We start from the raw sequence: 16,022 nt of genomic DNA on the forward strand, positions 1-16,022 counted from the left end.
ATGCAGTTTGTCTTTATTAGAGGGAAGACAGTGACACCAGCAGTGCTTAATGAGAGCGGGGCCTTTAAAAAGAGTAAATGCCAACAGTGCTGAGTTTATTTATTTATTTCTTGCACCTCACTGAAAAAAATTTATTCATCCCCACCACATGCCTGTGGTTTGTCGGAGCAAAATAATATCAGCAAGTGTTTGTGTGTGTGTCAGTGATAAATAGAAGATGATGACCCCCTCCAGCTGAGTCACACACTCGAGTACCAGAGGACCCTGAACTGCTACCAACAAAAACACACACATACTGTATGTACTGTATATACTGTATATACACACGTGTGTATTTGGGTTTAAGATGGTTGTACTTACCCACCACCGTTCAGCCCCAGTTTGGCTTGATCCAGAATATTTGCACAACCCTATCAAACAAGAAAACATGAGAACACAAATCATAATTTACCCCTTCATAAAATATGTAGTAACAAAGTTGTGCTATCACAAATTAAAAGTCTATCTATCTATCTATCAATCAATCAATTATTTAATTATTATACATAATTTACAATCATATTTAATCAAACTGCACAATGATGACTCTAATACTTTATAGATACGACAGTTTCATTTTCTGTTAATGCATGATTTCCTGTAAAGCTGCTTTGAAACAATGTGTGTTGTGAGAAGCGCTATACAAATAAAAATGACTTGACTTGACTATCAGTCAGTCAGTCTGTCTGTCTGTCTTTTCACCTAACCGTCTGTCTGTCTTTCAGTCTGTCTGTCTGTCTATTTATTGTTTTACACATATAGCACTTAATATCATAGTGTTTATACAGATGTTACCACCAAGCAATAAAACAGAACTGACAGTTAAAAAACATGCAACATATTTTATAGATATTCAGAAATGGACAAACACACGCACACACACACACAGGTGAAAATTAAACAATGAAAGAACAAAGGAAGACCTCTGTATCCAGAGCTGTGCTGTCTGCAGAAAAGAAGAAGAAAGACAGAGAGAGAACATTAAAAACAACAGCACATATAGACTCTTTCATCTATAAATAATTGCACAAACTTATAATGACTTGTGCATAATGGAGCCAAACAAATAGTGCCACCATAGCCTGTTTGTGAAATCTCAGTCACAGTCATCCCTGACACACACACACACACACACACACACACACACACACACAATCCTTCACCTAGTATTTGCACTACATATAATCTTTATCCTTCACAGTAGTCATATTTACAACAAAACTTGTAAAATTGTCTATTTTCATCTGTCATTTCTGCTTTCATTTCCCTGATAGTTTTATAAATGTACTGTATTTTTCTATTCCATTTGTGTAGCCTATGTACATTTGATTTCTTGATATGATATAGCCAATATTTACATTTTCAATAATTAAAAATGACTTTTCATAGAAGTAACAAAGCCAGACCTGTAGCAACCATTTTAACCTGGGGTGTGGGGACATGTCCCCCTTCTTCCAGAAATATTTTTAGGAAATGAAATAATATATTCTTATTTTTAGGAAATATATGAAATTTTAAAAGTTTTGGTAGAAGTGCAAGGAAATAGTAGGCAGCCATATGATCGACACACTTAAGACACAGTGTCAGGTTAATGACTCTAAGGTTCCTTTTAAAACATGATTGTGTTGCTGATAATGAATGTCATTATGTTATGTAATACCTTTGTATAGGTAGTAGCACATAATTTACTTTTGCATTAAAAAGTGGCATTTTCTCACAGTCAGTTGCATGAGCACACGCACTCTCTCACGCTCTCTTTGCACATATGCAGCGCGCACGCAGTTGCTTGCTGTTATTGAAGGAATAGTTCACCAAAAATGAGAATTCACGCATACACGTGCATATTGAAATTGGGAATGTCACGTCTGGATACAAGACATGCCAGAACCAATGCTGGAATGACAAAAGGGTGAGTAAATGATCACATAATTTTAATTTTTTAAGTGAACTTTTCCTTCAAAAATAAATCTGGACATAAACAGCAAAGTTGATGACATGATTGATTTGATCTCTGAGGTTAACTAAGGCCACAAAAGGTGAAGTACACTTTGGTCTTTACTCTGAGGCAATAGACAACCATTACACATACACACACAGACTCACACACAAATCAATTGTCAGTTCTAACCACTCAACATAAAATACTGGCAATCATCTACTCGCCCTTTAAAACTCAACTTTGCCTTCAAAAGAGTCTGGGGTTTCAGGAGCCAAGCCCTTAGAAAGACATCATCTCTAAATAACCTTAAATGACTCAATTAATGTCAATGCAAGCCTTGACAAAACCATCACAAGATAAACATTTCAAGAATGCATGAAGAAAATCTAAACACCTTCCCTATGATTTTCTTGCATGTCAGCAAATCTTTAGAGTTAACATCATAAAGACTGAGTCTTACCTCCCGCCAGGATTTGCTGTTCTAGCTCTGCCATCTGCTTCCTGTAAGCTCTCAGAGCTGCCTCTTTGAAGGTGGGCCGTATCCTTTTTTTGGGTGGTGCTGGCTCCACAGGAACCTCTGTAACATTTTTATTCTCATCCTCTTGTTCTACTGTCTTTTTTACCTCAGCTGCTACCTTTGTTCCCGTTGTATCTTGACCTTCCTTTGTCTGCTCTATTTCCTCTTCCTGTTCCTCAGATTCTTCTTCCTGTTCCTCAGTTACTTCAACATACTCCACCAAACTCCCTTCATACTCCGCCGTGTCTTCAGTCATGGGATTGTCGTCATACGCCTCACTGTATTCCTCATCATCTTGCTCATCAAGGCTGCAGTCGTATTCTAGGACAGGATTACCCTCTTGTGAGATGTCGTATTCTTGCGAGACATCATATTCCTCTTCTTGGTACTGTTCCTCAGCCTCGTTGGTATTCGTTCGGTTCTCGAGATTCGCCAGCACTTGTTCCATTACCTCAACATAATGTGTCTCATTGTCCACAGGTTGTTCACTGGCTTGTTCTTCCTCCTCTGCCTTGTAATAGAAAGGTTCTGTGTAAACATCAGAGTCAATGGTTGTGCTGGAACTATTTTCAGTGGACTGGGACGAGGTTCTGAGCCTGCCCATGAATGAGGTGTTGCTTGTTTCTTCGACTGGAGCACTAGTGCTCTGGGAACCTTTATTCCAGACAAAATCCAAAGCTGACTTGGCTCTTTGCAGGGTGGATCCGAATCCAAAGCTGAAGGTTTTCTCGCTGAGGTCTATGCTGAGCCTACTACTCCAGGATTTAGGGACTTCCTCCACTTTCTCATTACCGATCTCACTCTGACTGCGGTACATGGATGAAGATTTCTGGTTCTGTTGGAGGTGGTTCACATTGACATCTTGTCGTTGCAGAGTTTGAGGAGCTGATTCAGGCTTAGTACGGGCTTTCTTGGTTTTCGGCTTCTTTTCTGGTTGTGGTTCGGCCACAGGTGTTGGTACTGGTTTTGATATGGGTTCAATTACAACCTCTGGCTCTGGTTCAGGTCCTGGCCTGGGTACTTGTTCTGGCTCTAGCTCTGGCTCTGGATCGGGTTCTAGAACAAGTTCAGGTTCTGTATCTATATCTTGGTCTTGGCCTGTCTCAGGAGTGCTATCTAGTGTCAAGAAGGTCTCACCTTCAAACTGTAAATCAACCTCAAGGCATTTTGTAATTTTCTCAGGGAAACCTGGGTTAGCTGCAGGGTCGAAGGGGCTAGTGATCTCTGAGATTATGTTCTGTTCAATTGAAGCATCCAAACCTGAATCAGCACCTTGTTCGAGGTGATGCCAATCTTTCCATGGTGAGAGGTCACCCTGTAGAGACAGCTGAGAGCCACTGTAATGGCTCCTGTCCCCTGATATGCAAACAATACCATTACTTACACCACTGTCAATAGTCTCTGTGGTGTCAACTTCATTATGTTCCACATAAGGTCGTTCTTGGCTCAGAGTTTGACTGGGAGGACTAGCATACCAGGAGGATGCCATGTCTTCTTGCTTCCTTTGCCAAAGCTCCTGATCCGAGGAGGAGAGCAGGGAGCAGCCGTTGACTCTGTTGAAGTACTGACTCTCTGAGAAGTCCTCTGAATAAGACTGGCAAAGTTTAGAACAGTCCGATTCAGACCGACTGAGTTTGGGAGTAGAATAATCACTCTGAGACTGCCACCCAGGTGTTAGGTCAGAGTAGTAAGACTTGCTTTGCTTGTCAGGGTCATCGTAGGCTATATTATCTGCATAGTGCACAGAATATGCAGTGTCATCAGCCAACCGTCGGTGATTGTGAGACTTTTTCTTGTCCGATTTACTTTTTTGAGGTGGTTTGGACACAATTGCATATTTGTTCTTATTTAATTCATCTAGCTCTTTGTCACTTTCCATGGAGTCCCATTCATCACTTTCAGCCTTATCTTTGGCTGAAACCTTGATATCCATGCTTTCATATGTCTGCGAGGAGGCCATTGCCTTGTCCTTCCTTTCTTTTGAATCATGTGCTAGACTATCAGTTGATATTGATATGCCAGTCCCTTTTAGCTTATAACATTTTTTCAAAACTAAATTTCTATCTTGTGGGCTTGAAAATATAACTACAATTGGTCGAGGTTTAGCATTGTAACATTCTCTTTGTTGCCCTAGTCGATGGGCAAGTTCAATTTTAAATGTCTTGCGTGCATCAGTGAAACCCATTTTCTCTTTCAGAATCTGATAAATAAGCTCTTCGGTTTTTTCAAACTTCTCCTCAGGCACATTTAGAAATCTTAGAGTAGCTTTGTTGGTATGTTGGCTAATCTGTCTGATGTAATCGTGGATGTCTCGAGTCTCACGTCTGGACTGTACGAATCCCGAACGCAGCTGCTCGATTTCACTCTGTACCACCTCTACACTGCTGGAGATCTCGTCGATGGAGCTTTTGAGGGCGTTAACATGCCCTCGCAGTTCTGAGAGCTCAGACTCAATCTGACTGATTCCCTGAAGTTCTTTGAAGATCATCTCCATCACATCCTGAGTCTGACTGATACACCCTGTTGAGCTGGACCCTGGCTCCAGGGTAGTGGTTTTCTGTTGCCGTCCAGCCCTGTCCAGAGATTTGCTCCTGATGCCAAGAGTCTTTCTCCAGTTGCTTGCCTCTGAATCTGAGGACACACATTCTTGGCTCTTCTTCCATTTCCTCAACTTTTTCAGAGCACCTAATCGAAGGGTGTGGAGACTGCTGCGCTCTCCCCGCTCTCCCTCTGAGCTGCCGTCTGAGGGTGCTAGACTAATCAAGCTCTTCCTATTCCTTCTTACTGGCATTGTATAAGCTTTTTGTTCATCGAATCTATGGACAAGTTTGGTCTCGTTTAGACAGTCTGAGTAATCGCTGTCAACTGACAAGACCTCATGAAATTCATTATTGTTTAGTAAGAGGTCATTTTTGAGTAGTCCATTGGCAATTGCTACACGATAACTAAATGTCGGAGAGAGAGAGGAACAGTCGTTTTTTCCATCCTCCTCTTCAAGAGATATATTGCGTGTTGATGAGCATTTGGATATTTTTTTGACTGTGCTTTTCAATGTAGTTGAGAACGTTGGGTTCCGTGCATGCAGTTCTGGGAAGGTTTTCGGCTCTTTTTTGTTGTCGCTGCTTTCTTTCTTCTTTGAGGTATTTGCCAGTTTCTTTGTAAACATTCCTTTGCAAATCTTTACAATGTAAGACGATAGCTTCTTGAAATGAGCAGAAACCATGGATGGCGATATTTCAGCAGTTTTGCACTCTAGATGCGGCAAAGCAAAACTGGTCTTTGATCCAGAGGTGCTTAACAGGAAGCACGCAAAAGCTTACTAGTTTTGAAAGTTAACTCTGTGGTATAAGAGGGTCTAGAGAAGAGTTGATGTCCTCAGAGACAATTGTGCCAAGCAAAAATCATTGCACATGCTATGCGCACTTCTGAAGAAATTTCATATCTCTGCAAAAACAACAAGAAGAAACATCATTTCAGTTAGTTTGCATTGAAGGTCAGCATGTAAAATGCAGAACACTGAATGGTACACAGCACATACTATACCGTATAATTAAACATTTAACAATTCTTCATACTAATGGAACAATTTCCTCAAGGGGCTGTCAAATCCAATTCAGCTGAGCTCAACATGTCATATTCTTTGAGTATTATGGGAAGCTTCTGATTTATACGTAAACTGAGGCAGAAACGATGCTGGGCCATGATTGTAGTGTTTTGGAGATCCATTAAAGAGATATATAGTCACCATAAAATTTCAATTCTGGCATTATTAACTTACCCTCACCTTTCATGGTACACAAAAGAATGTTAGGCAGAATGTTCAGTCACTACGCACTTTTATTGTATGGGGTGGGGGGACAATAAAAGTGAATGGTGACTGAGGCAAACATTCTGTCTAACATCTCTTTTTGTGTTCCACAGAAGAAAGTAAGTCTTACAGGTTTGGAACTACATGAGGATTAGTAAATGATGACAGACTTTTCAATTTTGGGTTACCTATCCTTTTAAATCCTTAAACATCTTGGCATGATAATGAGTTCCTTACGATATTTTTCAATTTCTCTTTGTATTGAAATATAGCCATTAATCACCCACTGGAAAATGTCTCACGTGAAATCACCTGTGATAAAGGCACACAACCTACATAATGATCACAGCTGAACTGTGAAGCTCAAATGTAATAGAAAACACAATATGACCATTAACCCAAACACTGTGGTGAGATGTAAAGGTCAAGACAAAAAGAGGAATATGTTTGAAAATCAATAATTCAGATGTGAATGTTCATGCCTGGGACCTCATGTGTTATTCATAAATTAAGGAAAAAAGTTATTAATAAAGTCATATTGCATGTCACTGTACTGAAGGGCCTTGTGATGTCTAATTAGATATGGTTCATGCAAGGGTCAGGGAAATGATGACGACCTAAGAAACAGAGATGGATGAAAAGGTGGATGGATATGTAGGGTTAGGGGGTTTTCAAACCTATTAGCCTTAGTATTAAACTTTGGTGAGTACTTCGCCCTGTACCATTTTGCATGATATCTTAGTAGCAACATGGCCAAAAAAAAAAAATCCCCTATAAACCTGAGCCATATCTAGAGACCAGAAAGTCAAAGGCCTCTTTTGACTTGGGACAGTAAGCAACCACCTACAGTAGCAACCAACCGGAGCACCCTAGCAACTGCAGAGCAATATGCAAAAACCACTAAGAACACCTTAGCAACTGCATAGAAATGCCCTGGTAACCACCCACAACACCGTAGCATCATTGTAGTGAGATTTGCACAGGCATGCACCACTCACTTTTTCTTAAAAACATTTAAAGATCTAGTGTTTATTAGCATATACGTATGTCCTCAAAGTGAAAATAAATTCAGTTGCAATACACATTGTGTTCTTTATAGAATAAGACAGGAGTTCGATGGAGCTGTTGACAGGTGTGTTACACTAAGTCAGAACCATGATGTTTACAGACCTCTCTCTCTCTCTTATTGACCTTATTCAACACCTCCTTTTTTCAGCGCTGCACGCTGTGTTTTGTCTCTTACCTTCCAGTTTGAATTGAAGCTACTGAGAAGAGTTGATCAAAATGGATTACGTGTGGGAACACAGAAAGTATTTTTTCACCAAGAGTTGATGGTGTGAGTTTGCACCACGCCTTTACTGTATGTGAACATGCTTGTGAGGTGTTTTGCTGTCACTGTAATGTTCATTTTTTTTGACACCAGCGGGGGTAAATTGGACCTGGCAGATCACATTCAGACAACTATGAAACACTGCACTTGTACATGATACAAGTGTTTCATTGTTATACACCAATCAGCCCCAACATTAAAACCACCTGCCTAATATTGTGTAGGTCCCCCTCATGCCACCAAAACAAGCTCTGACCAGTGGAGGCATGGACTCCACAAGACCTCTGAAGGTGTCCTGTGTATCTGGCACCAAGACATTAGCTGCAGATCCTTTAAGTCCTGTAAGTTGCGAGGTGGGGCCTCCATGGATCGGACTTGTTGGTCCAGCACATCCCACAGATGCTCAATCAGATTAAGATCTGGGGAATTTGGAGGCCAAGTCAACACCTTGAACTCTTTGTCATGTTCCTCAAACCATTCCTGAACCATTTTTGCAGTGTGGCAGGGTACATTATCCTGCTGAAAGAGGCCACTGTCATCAGGGAATACTGTTGCCATGAAGGGGTGTACGTGGTCTGCAAGCATTTTAGGAAGGTGGTACGTGTTAAAGTAACATCCACATGAATGCCAGGACCCAAGGTTTCCCAGCAGAATAATGCCAAGAGCATCACACTGCTCCGCCAGCCTGCCTTCTTCCCATAGTGCATCCTGCTGCCATCTCTTCCTCAGGTAAACGAAGCACACGCACCAGGCCATCCACATGATTTTAAAGAAAACGTGATTTATCAGACCAGGCCACATTCACATTCCAGTTCTGACGCTCACATGCCCATTGCAGGCGCTTTCGGCGGTGGACAGGGGTCAGCATGGGCACTCTGACCGGTCTGCAGCTAAGCAGCCCCATGCACATCAAGCAGCGATGCACTGTGTGTTCTGACACCTTTCTATCATGTCCAGCATTAAGTTTTCAGCAATTTGTGCTACAGTAGCTCTTCTGTGGGATCGGACCAGACAGGCTAGCCTTTGCTCCCCACGGGCATCAATGAGCCTTGGGAGCCTATGACCCTGTCGCCGGTTCACCGGTTGTCCTTCCTTGGACCACTTTTTGTAGGTACTAACCACTGCATACCGGGAACACCCCACAAGACCTGCCGTTTTGGAGATGCTCTGACCCAGTCGTCTAGCCATCACAATCTGGCCTTTGTCAAAGTTACTCAGATCCTTTCGCTTGCCCATTTGTTTGCTTCCAACACATGAAATTCAAGAACTGACTGTTCACTTGTTGCCTAATATATCCCACCCCTTGACAGGTGCCATTGTAATGATATAATCAATGTTATTCACTTCACCTGTCAGTGGTTTTAATGTTGTGACTGATCAGTGTATTTCTCCCCTTTTTCTCCCCAATTTGGAATGCCCAATTCCCAATGCACTCGAAGTCCTCATGGTGGCGTAGAGACTTGCCTCAATCCGGGTGGCGGAGAACGAATCTCAGTTGCCTCCGTGTCTGAGACGTCAACCCACGCATCTTATCACTTGTTGAGCGTGTTAACGCGGAGACATAGCATGTGAGGAGGAATCACGCCATCCACCGCGGCATCCACGCACAACTCACCACGTGCCCCACCGAGAGCGAACCACAGTATAGCGACCATGAGGAGGTTACCCCATGTGGCTCTACCCTCCCTAGCAACCGGGCCAATTTGGTTGCTTAGGAGACCTGGCTATTTTTAGTGATTTTGTGTTGTCACTTGGAGTTTCATGATCACAGATGCTTATCAGTACGTCCACAGTGTGAAGGTAGGATCTTGTGCATTTATGAATGAAGTACTCTTTTTTTAAAATCTCCCCGCTCTGCTTCCAGTTGTTATGACATCCCCTGAACACTTTAAAAAATTATTACTTTTGACAACTCTACAACCTGTAAATTCACTTTGTTAGCTAATTACACTTTGACATCAACACCATAGAGATCTATATAGCAAACGCTGGACCGGAAGTTCAAAGATAAAATTTTCAAGTTGGCTGCACACTAGTTTCTCTGATGCATAAGGTCACTAACTTTATGAACATAATAATAATAATAATAATCATCATCATCATAATAATAATAAAAAGCTTGTATATTTATTAATCCAACCAGATGTAGTCTAATGATCACTGTTAAACTGCCTCTGTATCTGGGTGAATTTCACAAAACTGTCAAAAACATGTCTTTGTCATATTTCCAGTAAAATTTCTTAACATTTGGCAAGATAAATTACACAATAAGATAATAATAATATATTACACAATTGTGCCAAATTATGTGTGTTTTTTTTTTTTTTTAAACAACTATTACTGAATTGTGTTAACTTTATGATTAAAACAAGCTTTATTAATCACTACCGTAAAAAATCGGAATGTTTTACTTTTGAGTTAGATTAGAGTTCTAATTTTTTTAATTTTGTATCTAATTTCAGTAGTATAACAAAATAATAGATTTTTTAATTAAAGCCATTATACATTAAAGACAGAACAAGAAACAATACAAAGATGTATAAATTACAAGTCTGTTAAACTGAATTTATCCAGAGGTGACAGACACTTGATGAAAACAGATCATTGGAGTGAATTTATCATTTGCCAATTTTACTATTTACCATTTGTAAGGACTTTTGCAGTTTGTGTGCTTGTTTGTTTGCTACTTTTAATTAGGCAAGGAATTCACAAGTGTTTGGCTGGTAAAACTCCAGCTTGTGGTTTTCTAGACAGTGATTCATGGCATTTATCAAGTTAATTTCCGATGTCCACTCAGAAAGTTCAGTCTGAGTAGAGGAAACAAATGCTGCAGAGTAAAGGTTTCTTACTTCCTCTTTCAATTAATTTATTAGCTCTTCTGTGATTAATGACTGATCTCAGCATCTTTATTAAGCCATTACAGAATTACAGGCCTCATTCAATCAATCTGCTGAAAACCAAAGACGAGACTCAGACTAAATTTGATTACAGTAACAGCAGTACTCCCCCATCGCCCTCCAACAGGTAGACAACTTCTAATTTTCAGTGCTAATAAACTTTCATCTGACATGATGTAAGTTTCATTGCAAAAAAAATAATTTCCTTACTTAGTATTTTTGACTTGTTTTCCAGTAAAGCATCTAAACATTCTTGAAACAAAATTAATTTACTTGACAAGCATAATGACATAAGATATTTTGTGTTGTTTTCAGAGAAATCTAACTGCATTCAGTGAGGTTAGTGCTTCAAACAAGAAAAAACTTTGCCAATGGCATAAGAAAAACAACCTTATTTCAAAGTGAAATCAAGCTTATTTTTCTTACCCCAATCACAGATATTTTTTCCTTGTTTTAAGCATAAAGTTTACTACATTTTGTCAGATTTCTCTTAAAACAAGACTTAATATCTTATGCCATTTTGCTTATCAAGTAAATGTATTTTGTTTTAAGAATATTTAGATATTTTCAATGGAAAACAAGACAAAAATACTAATTAGTAAAACGATGTTTTGTAGTGTTTACATGCCTTTTACTGTGTTATGGCAGTTTCCTGGTTAAATGAACACTAGAGGCGCTAGCTACAAGTAGTATTAACTTCCACACAAATCACGAGTAAAACGGCTGATTATCAGTTCATTAACATTTATTTTTTCACTCTATTACTCAAACAAAGCAATCTGATGACATCAAAACAATTTTACAATAACGCATGTTTTGAAGGCCAATTTATTTTAACATTTACATTTATTAAATAAAGCAACTACATTTACAAGCTTTTTCCAGCATGATTAAGCTGTGTGGTAGCTCAACTGATCGAGTGTTGTACTTCCAACACGAAAGGCTGGGATACGAGTCCAGCAAAGCACTTTTGACAACACTTGAGCCGAAAGTGTCAAAGAAGCACCATAAAATGACATTCTTCAGCAATTGTGTTTTACACCAAATATTTGCTTTTATGGCACTATATGTTAGGATTTAGGGGTAGGGACAACAGTTTTGTTTATTTAAAACTCCAAAACTTAAGGTTTTTAAAATTAATACTCTATCATGTCACAGATGCTTTTTTGGCACTATTGGTTAGGTTTATCATAAAGGTTTAGGTTAGGGAGGTATGTTTTGTTCATTTAAAACTCAATAGAGCATTAATCTTAAAAACATCATCTGTTTGGGAGAACACTTAACTTGCTTTTAGTGCCCCTCACTGGATATTTCACCTCAGAACTGCAGCAATACGTGTAAGAAACCACGTAATTTCAAAAAATGTTGCTACAGCACAAAATACACACATCACACACACATTTTGGGTATAACAGTCAGTTTTGTATCATATTAAGCTGTTATTTATTGATACTTTTCAGTATTGAATGGATTATAAGTATATTTATAATCTCAATTTCTCCCGCTTCACTGCCATCTTGGATTTATTTTTCTGCCAAGCTCATCACGGTGCATTCTGGGATCGCCTACCCAGGGAAGGGTACATCCGATGCTTCCTTAAAATGTGGCCAAAATGAGATATCTTAAGAGGCAGCATAATTAAGATGCCTATATTCTGGAACAGCCTTCACGTCGGGAGCGCTGCTATGACGGCTTAAAATGCTGCCTCTGGAGGACGCTCACTAGGTTTTGGAACAGACCCTATGTTTACACTATATCATAATTGCAAAAAATAAAAATAACTGTACTTGTGTATATGAATTTTTTTTTTTTCTATTGAGGTATTCAATCTACATAAATCTACATAATGTCCCTTGTGGCATAGTTATTATGTTCTATTACCAAGCTAAAGTAGTTGGCAAAACAGTTTGGAACTCAATTTATTTAATTTTATGGGTCAGACCCAATTTGATTTGAGTGACTTGTTTTTTGTTTTGTTTTTTGACTGCTAAGATCCATCCAGAGTTTAAGGGTGTATTTTCAATGCAACCCTGAGAAATATTGGAAACAAGGTCCATGAACACATAAATAGATTACTTGATATTTGTTGAACATTCAAAAGGATGTCTAGGGGTTCTTTAACAGGTTCTGCCAGTGTGGAAACCCTGGAATCCCAAATGGTGCCTCACCTTTCATTTTTACAGCGATGCAGTGTGAAAGTGCTCTAAGAGAAATGTGCATTTGTCATGAAACTGAAGTTTTATGTTTCAGTCAGTTTTCAGGAGTTTAGTTCATTTATTATGTAGCTGCTCCAGATTACTGCGCTTGACAGAGTGTTGTGCAATGCTTCAAATAAACGGACAGCTCATTAGCATCTCTCTCTTTATCTCTCTTACTCTGTGAGTCGCCCAGAGGGAAGCTGCTTCTCATATGTGGCCGTCCGCGAGCTTCAATTGCAGAAGAGACATGGATTATCGATGCATTGCAGACGCATGAGATCTGACCCCTTACCTCACATACACACACCACTCTGACATCCCCAGCCCCCGTCCTGATGCATATTTAAGATAGAGAGAGAGGGCGAGATACAGACAGAGAGAAAGAGAGAGAGAGGTAAGAAGAGCCCCACCCACTAACACAATTACAAGCCATAGCTCATCTCACATTCAGTCATTACCCTGAGAAACATCTGCGTGCATGTATCGCTGTATGATTATTCATTCTAAAAGAAAATATTGCATTCATTAAAAAAAAAAAAAAAAACTCGATTTTGAAGCAAGAACATGTCAGAAAGGAGAGCTGCATGGTTGTCCCGGCATGCATGCATGCATTAATTAAACACACTAATTTTTGTCATGTGTGCATTGTGTGATGCATCAGAGCACCGTGTGCATGCATCACCCAAGAAATGCGACAGATCAGAGGAACCCATGAGCTGCTGGAATTAGAAATCTCTTTCAATGATAATCTAGTGAGCACTTCAATCATCCCTCCTCCTGCGTGTGCATGCCACCAGATGTTGATCAGAGAAAAACGCTCTGGGAGCATCAACACGCTGAATACATCAGACATACCCCCATTCACATTTTCCTCCCAGAATAACACACAAAGTCTAATGACATGGAATGATAACTGCCAAATATTAACTGTAAATCAAAACTGAGAATGCATGACAGCATTTGCATGTGCGTTGCAGTATGGAAATACATGGAATTCCAATGCTAATTAACTTGAATGATTAGTTCTAGGGTAGGCTTCAGATGCAACAGCTTAACTTAACAAAGACAACCATGGCAAGGAAGAGACGTACCTCAATCACAGCCTACTCCTACAGCACACCAAATCCATTTACTACAGCACCGGAGCTCCAGAACAGTCAACTAAACTCTTAAATGTCCTGTTGTGGAGCACCGAGCATCCTTTCACAAGCCTCTAGATGTCAGACTCAGTTCCATGTCCTCCCCTCTATATGATCCATCTCTCCCTAGTTTCGTGCTGCAGCGGTTGTGCTCGGATCAACCTTGGGCTGAAGTCTTGTTCGGCAGGCACATGCTGTTGCAAATCATGGAGAGATCCTGGGTAATATCCCTCCTCTTTGCCTGTCTCTTCCAGACAAAATTCGTAGCACTACGCTGGGCAGCAGACAGTGTGTCTGGAACGGGTGAAAGCTCCTTGTCTGGATGCACAGGAAGTGTGTGTGCTGAGAGAGAGTACGAGAAGCCCTTGGAGGAGTGCAGACCTGAGCTTCTCTCCCTCTCACACAGAAAGAGATGCACAAAACCGGTGCTGCGATTCACAGAGCTACACACGTGACGAGAGAGTGAGGGAGAGAGTGAGAAAAGGAGGAGGATGGGAAAGATTGAGAGAGACAACATGAGGGAGGGTACAATGTGTGTGTGAGAAAATCTATTATTGACTTGCAGCTATTAAATCCTTGTGAGCATATCCTTCCCTCCTCTCATTGCAATCTATCACTTTCTCTATCTATTCTATCTGTCTCGTTCATCCTCTAATTAGTGGTGTTTCCTACAGCAAGCATCACTATTGCTGTTGGTCATACTTAGGCTTAGGGATTTGCACAAAACCCTAACCCTAAGTATTAAACTGGTGCGAACAGTTTATGCTGCAGACATACAGTACTGTGCAAACGTTTTAGGCACATGTGAAAAATGTTGCATAGTCTTCAAAAATAATGACATAAATAGTTTTCATATATCACTTAATGTCATACAAAGTCCAGTAAACATAAAAAAGCAAAATCAATATTCGGTGTGACCACATTTGCCTTTAAAACAGCACCAATTCTCCTAGGTACACCTGGACACAGTTTTTCTTGGTTGTTGGCAGATAAGATGTTCCAAGCTTCTTGGAGAATTCACCACAGTTCTTCTATCTATTTAGGCTGTCTCAATTGCTTCTGTCTCTTTATGTAATCTCAGACTGACACAATGTTCAGTGGGGGGCTTTGTGGGGGCCATGACATCTGTTGCAGGGCTCCCTGTTCTTCTATTCTTATAATTTCTATTTGCAAATGTAATGTTTGGGAGTCTAACATTTATATTTCCTACTGACACACTAAAGCTGAAGATATAAAAAACCATCTGAAGACAAATGCTTTTGTGAAACATCTTATGTGCCTAAGACTTTTGGACAGTACTGTAAATGATACCTCAGATGGTGTGGCTTGCTGAGGAGAATGTGCTATTACTTTTCTAAGCAATCAGGCTGACAAATAAACGGCCAAAAAATCCCATCAACTTGTACTGAAGGAAGGACCTGAGACTTATCTAAAGACCAGAATATTATAGAGAATTAACGTTAGGATATTTTGATTTGGGCCATTGAGTAACCATCTAGCAACCACCCAGGACACTCTAACAGCGCCCTAGCAACAATCCAGAGCATCCAAACAACAAGTTAGCAATGCCAGAGTCACCGCTCACAGCACCAAAGCAACTGCAAAGCAACATGCTAAAAAGAACACCTTAGTAACCACATAGCAATGCCAAAAAAACACCCAGATCAATGTAGCAGCTGCATAGCAACCACTCTGAATACCCTAGCAACCACATAGTAAAACGTTAAAAACTCTCAGAACATTCTAGGAAACACATAGGAACACACTTAAAACCATTCATAACACCTAAGCAACCACATAGCCAATGCCCTAGCAACACCAAGATCATTCTAGCAGCTGCATAGCAACTGCTCAGAACCCCCTAGCAACCACATAGTTACAGTACATGTTAAAAACCACTACCCTAGCAACCACATACTAAAAATCACTCAGAAAACACTTGCAACCATATAGTTACATGTTGAAAACTACTCAGAATACCCTAGCAACCACATTCAAAAAAATAACTTAGAACACCCTAGCAACCACATAGTAACATGCTAAAAAAAACTACTCAGAATATCTGAGCAACCGCAAAGCTATTACCCATGCATCGTGGCAGAGTTTTGCACGGACAAGCACACTCACATTTTCCACACCATGTAAAAATCTAGTT

At 40.1% G+C, this 16,022-nt stretch overlaps 1 protein-coding gene across 1 annotated transcript in view; it reads right to left on the bottom strand.

Moving 5' to 3' along the window:
• LOC127416634 (protein unc-13 homolog C-like) overlaps positions 1-14,240 on the bottom strand; it is a 190,274-nt gene extending 176,034 nt beyond the window's left edge. The window contains exons 1-4 of the mRNA XM_051656078.1: positions 13,820-14,240; positions 2,439-5,939; positions 963-985; positions 361-410 (exon numbers count right to left, since the gene is read on the bottom strand). Of these exons, the coding sequence (XP_051512038.1) occupies positions 361-410; positions 963-985; positions 2,439-5,718 (3,353 nt within the window). The 5' untranslated portion in view covers positions 5,719-5,939; positions 13,820-14,240. The remainder of the gene's footprint in view (positions 1-360; positions 411-962; positions 986-2,438; positions 5,940-13,819) is intronic.
• Between the last annotated feature and the right edge of the window lie 1,782 nt (positions 14,241-16,022).

This window comes from Myxocyprinus asiaticus, chromosome 26 (assembly GCF_019703515.2).
Source record: "Myxocyprinus asiaticus isolate MX2 ecotype Aquarium Trade chromosome 26, UBuf_Myxa_2, whole genome shotgun sequence".
NCBI lineage: Eukaryota > Metazoa > Chordata > Actinopteri > Cypriniformes > Catostomidae > Myxocyprinus > Myxocyprinus asiaticus.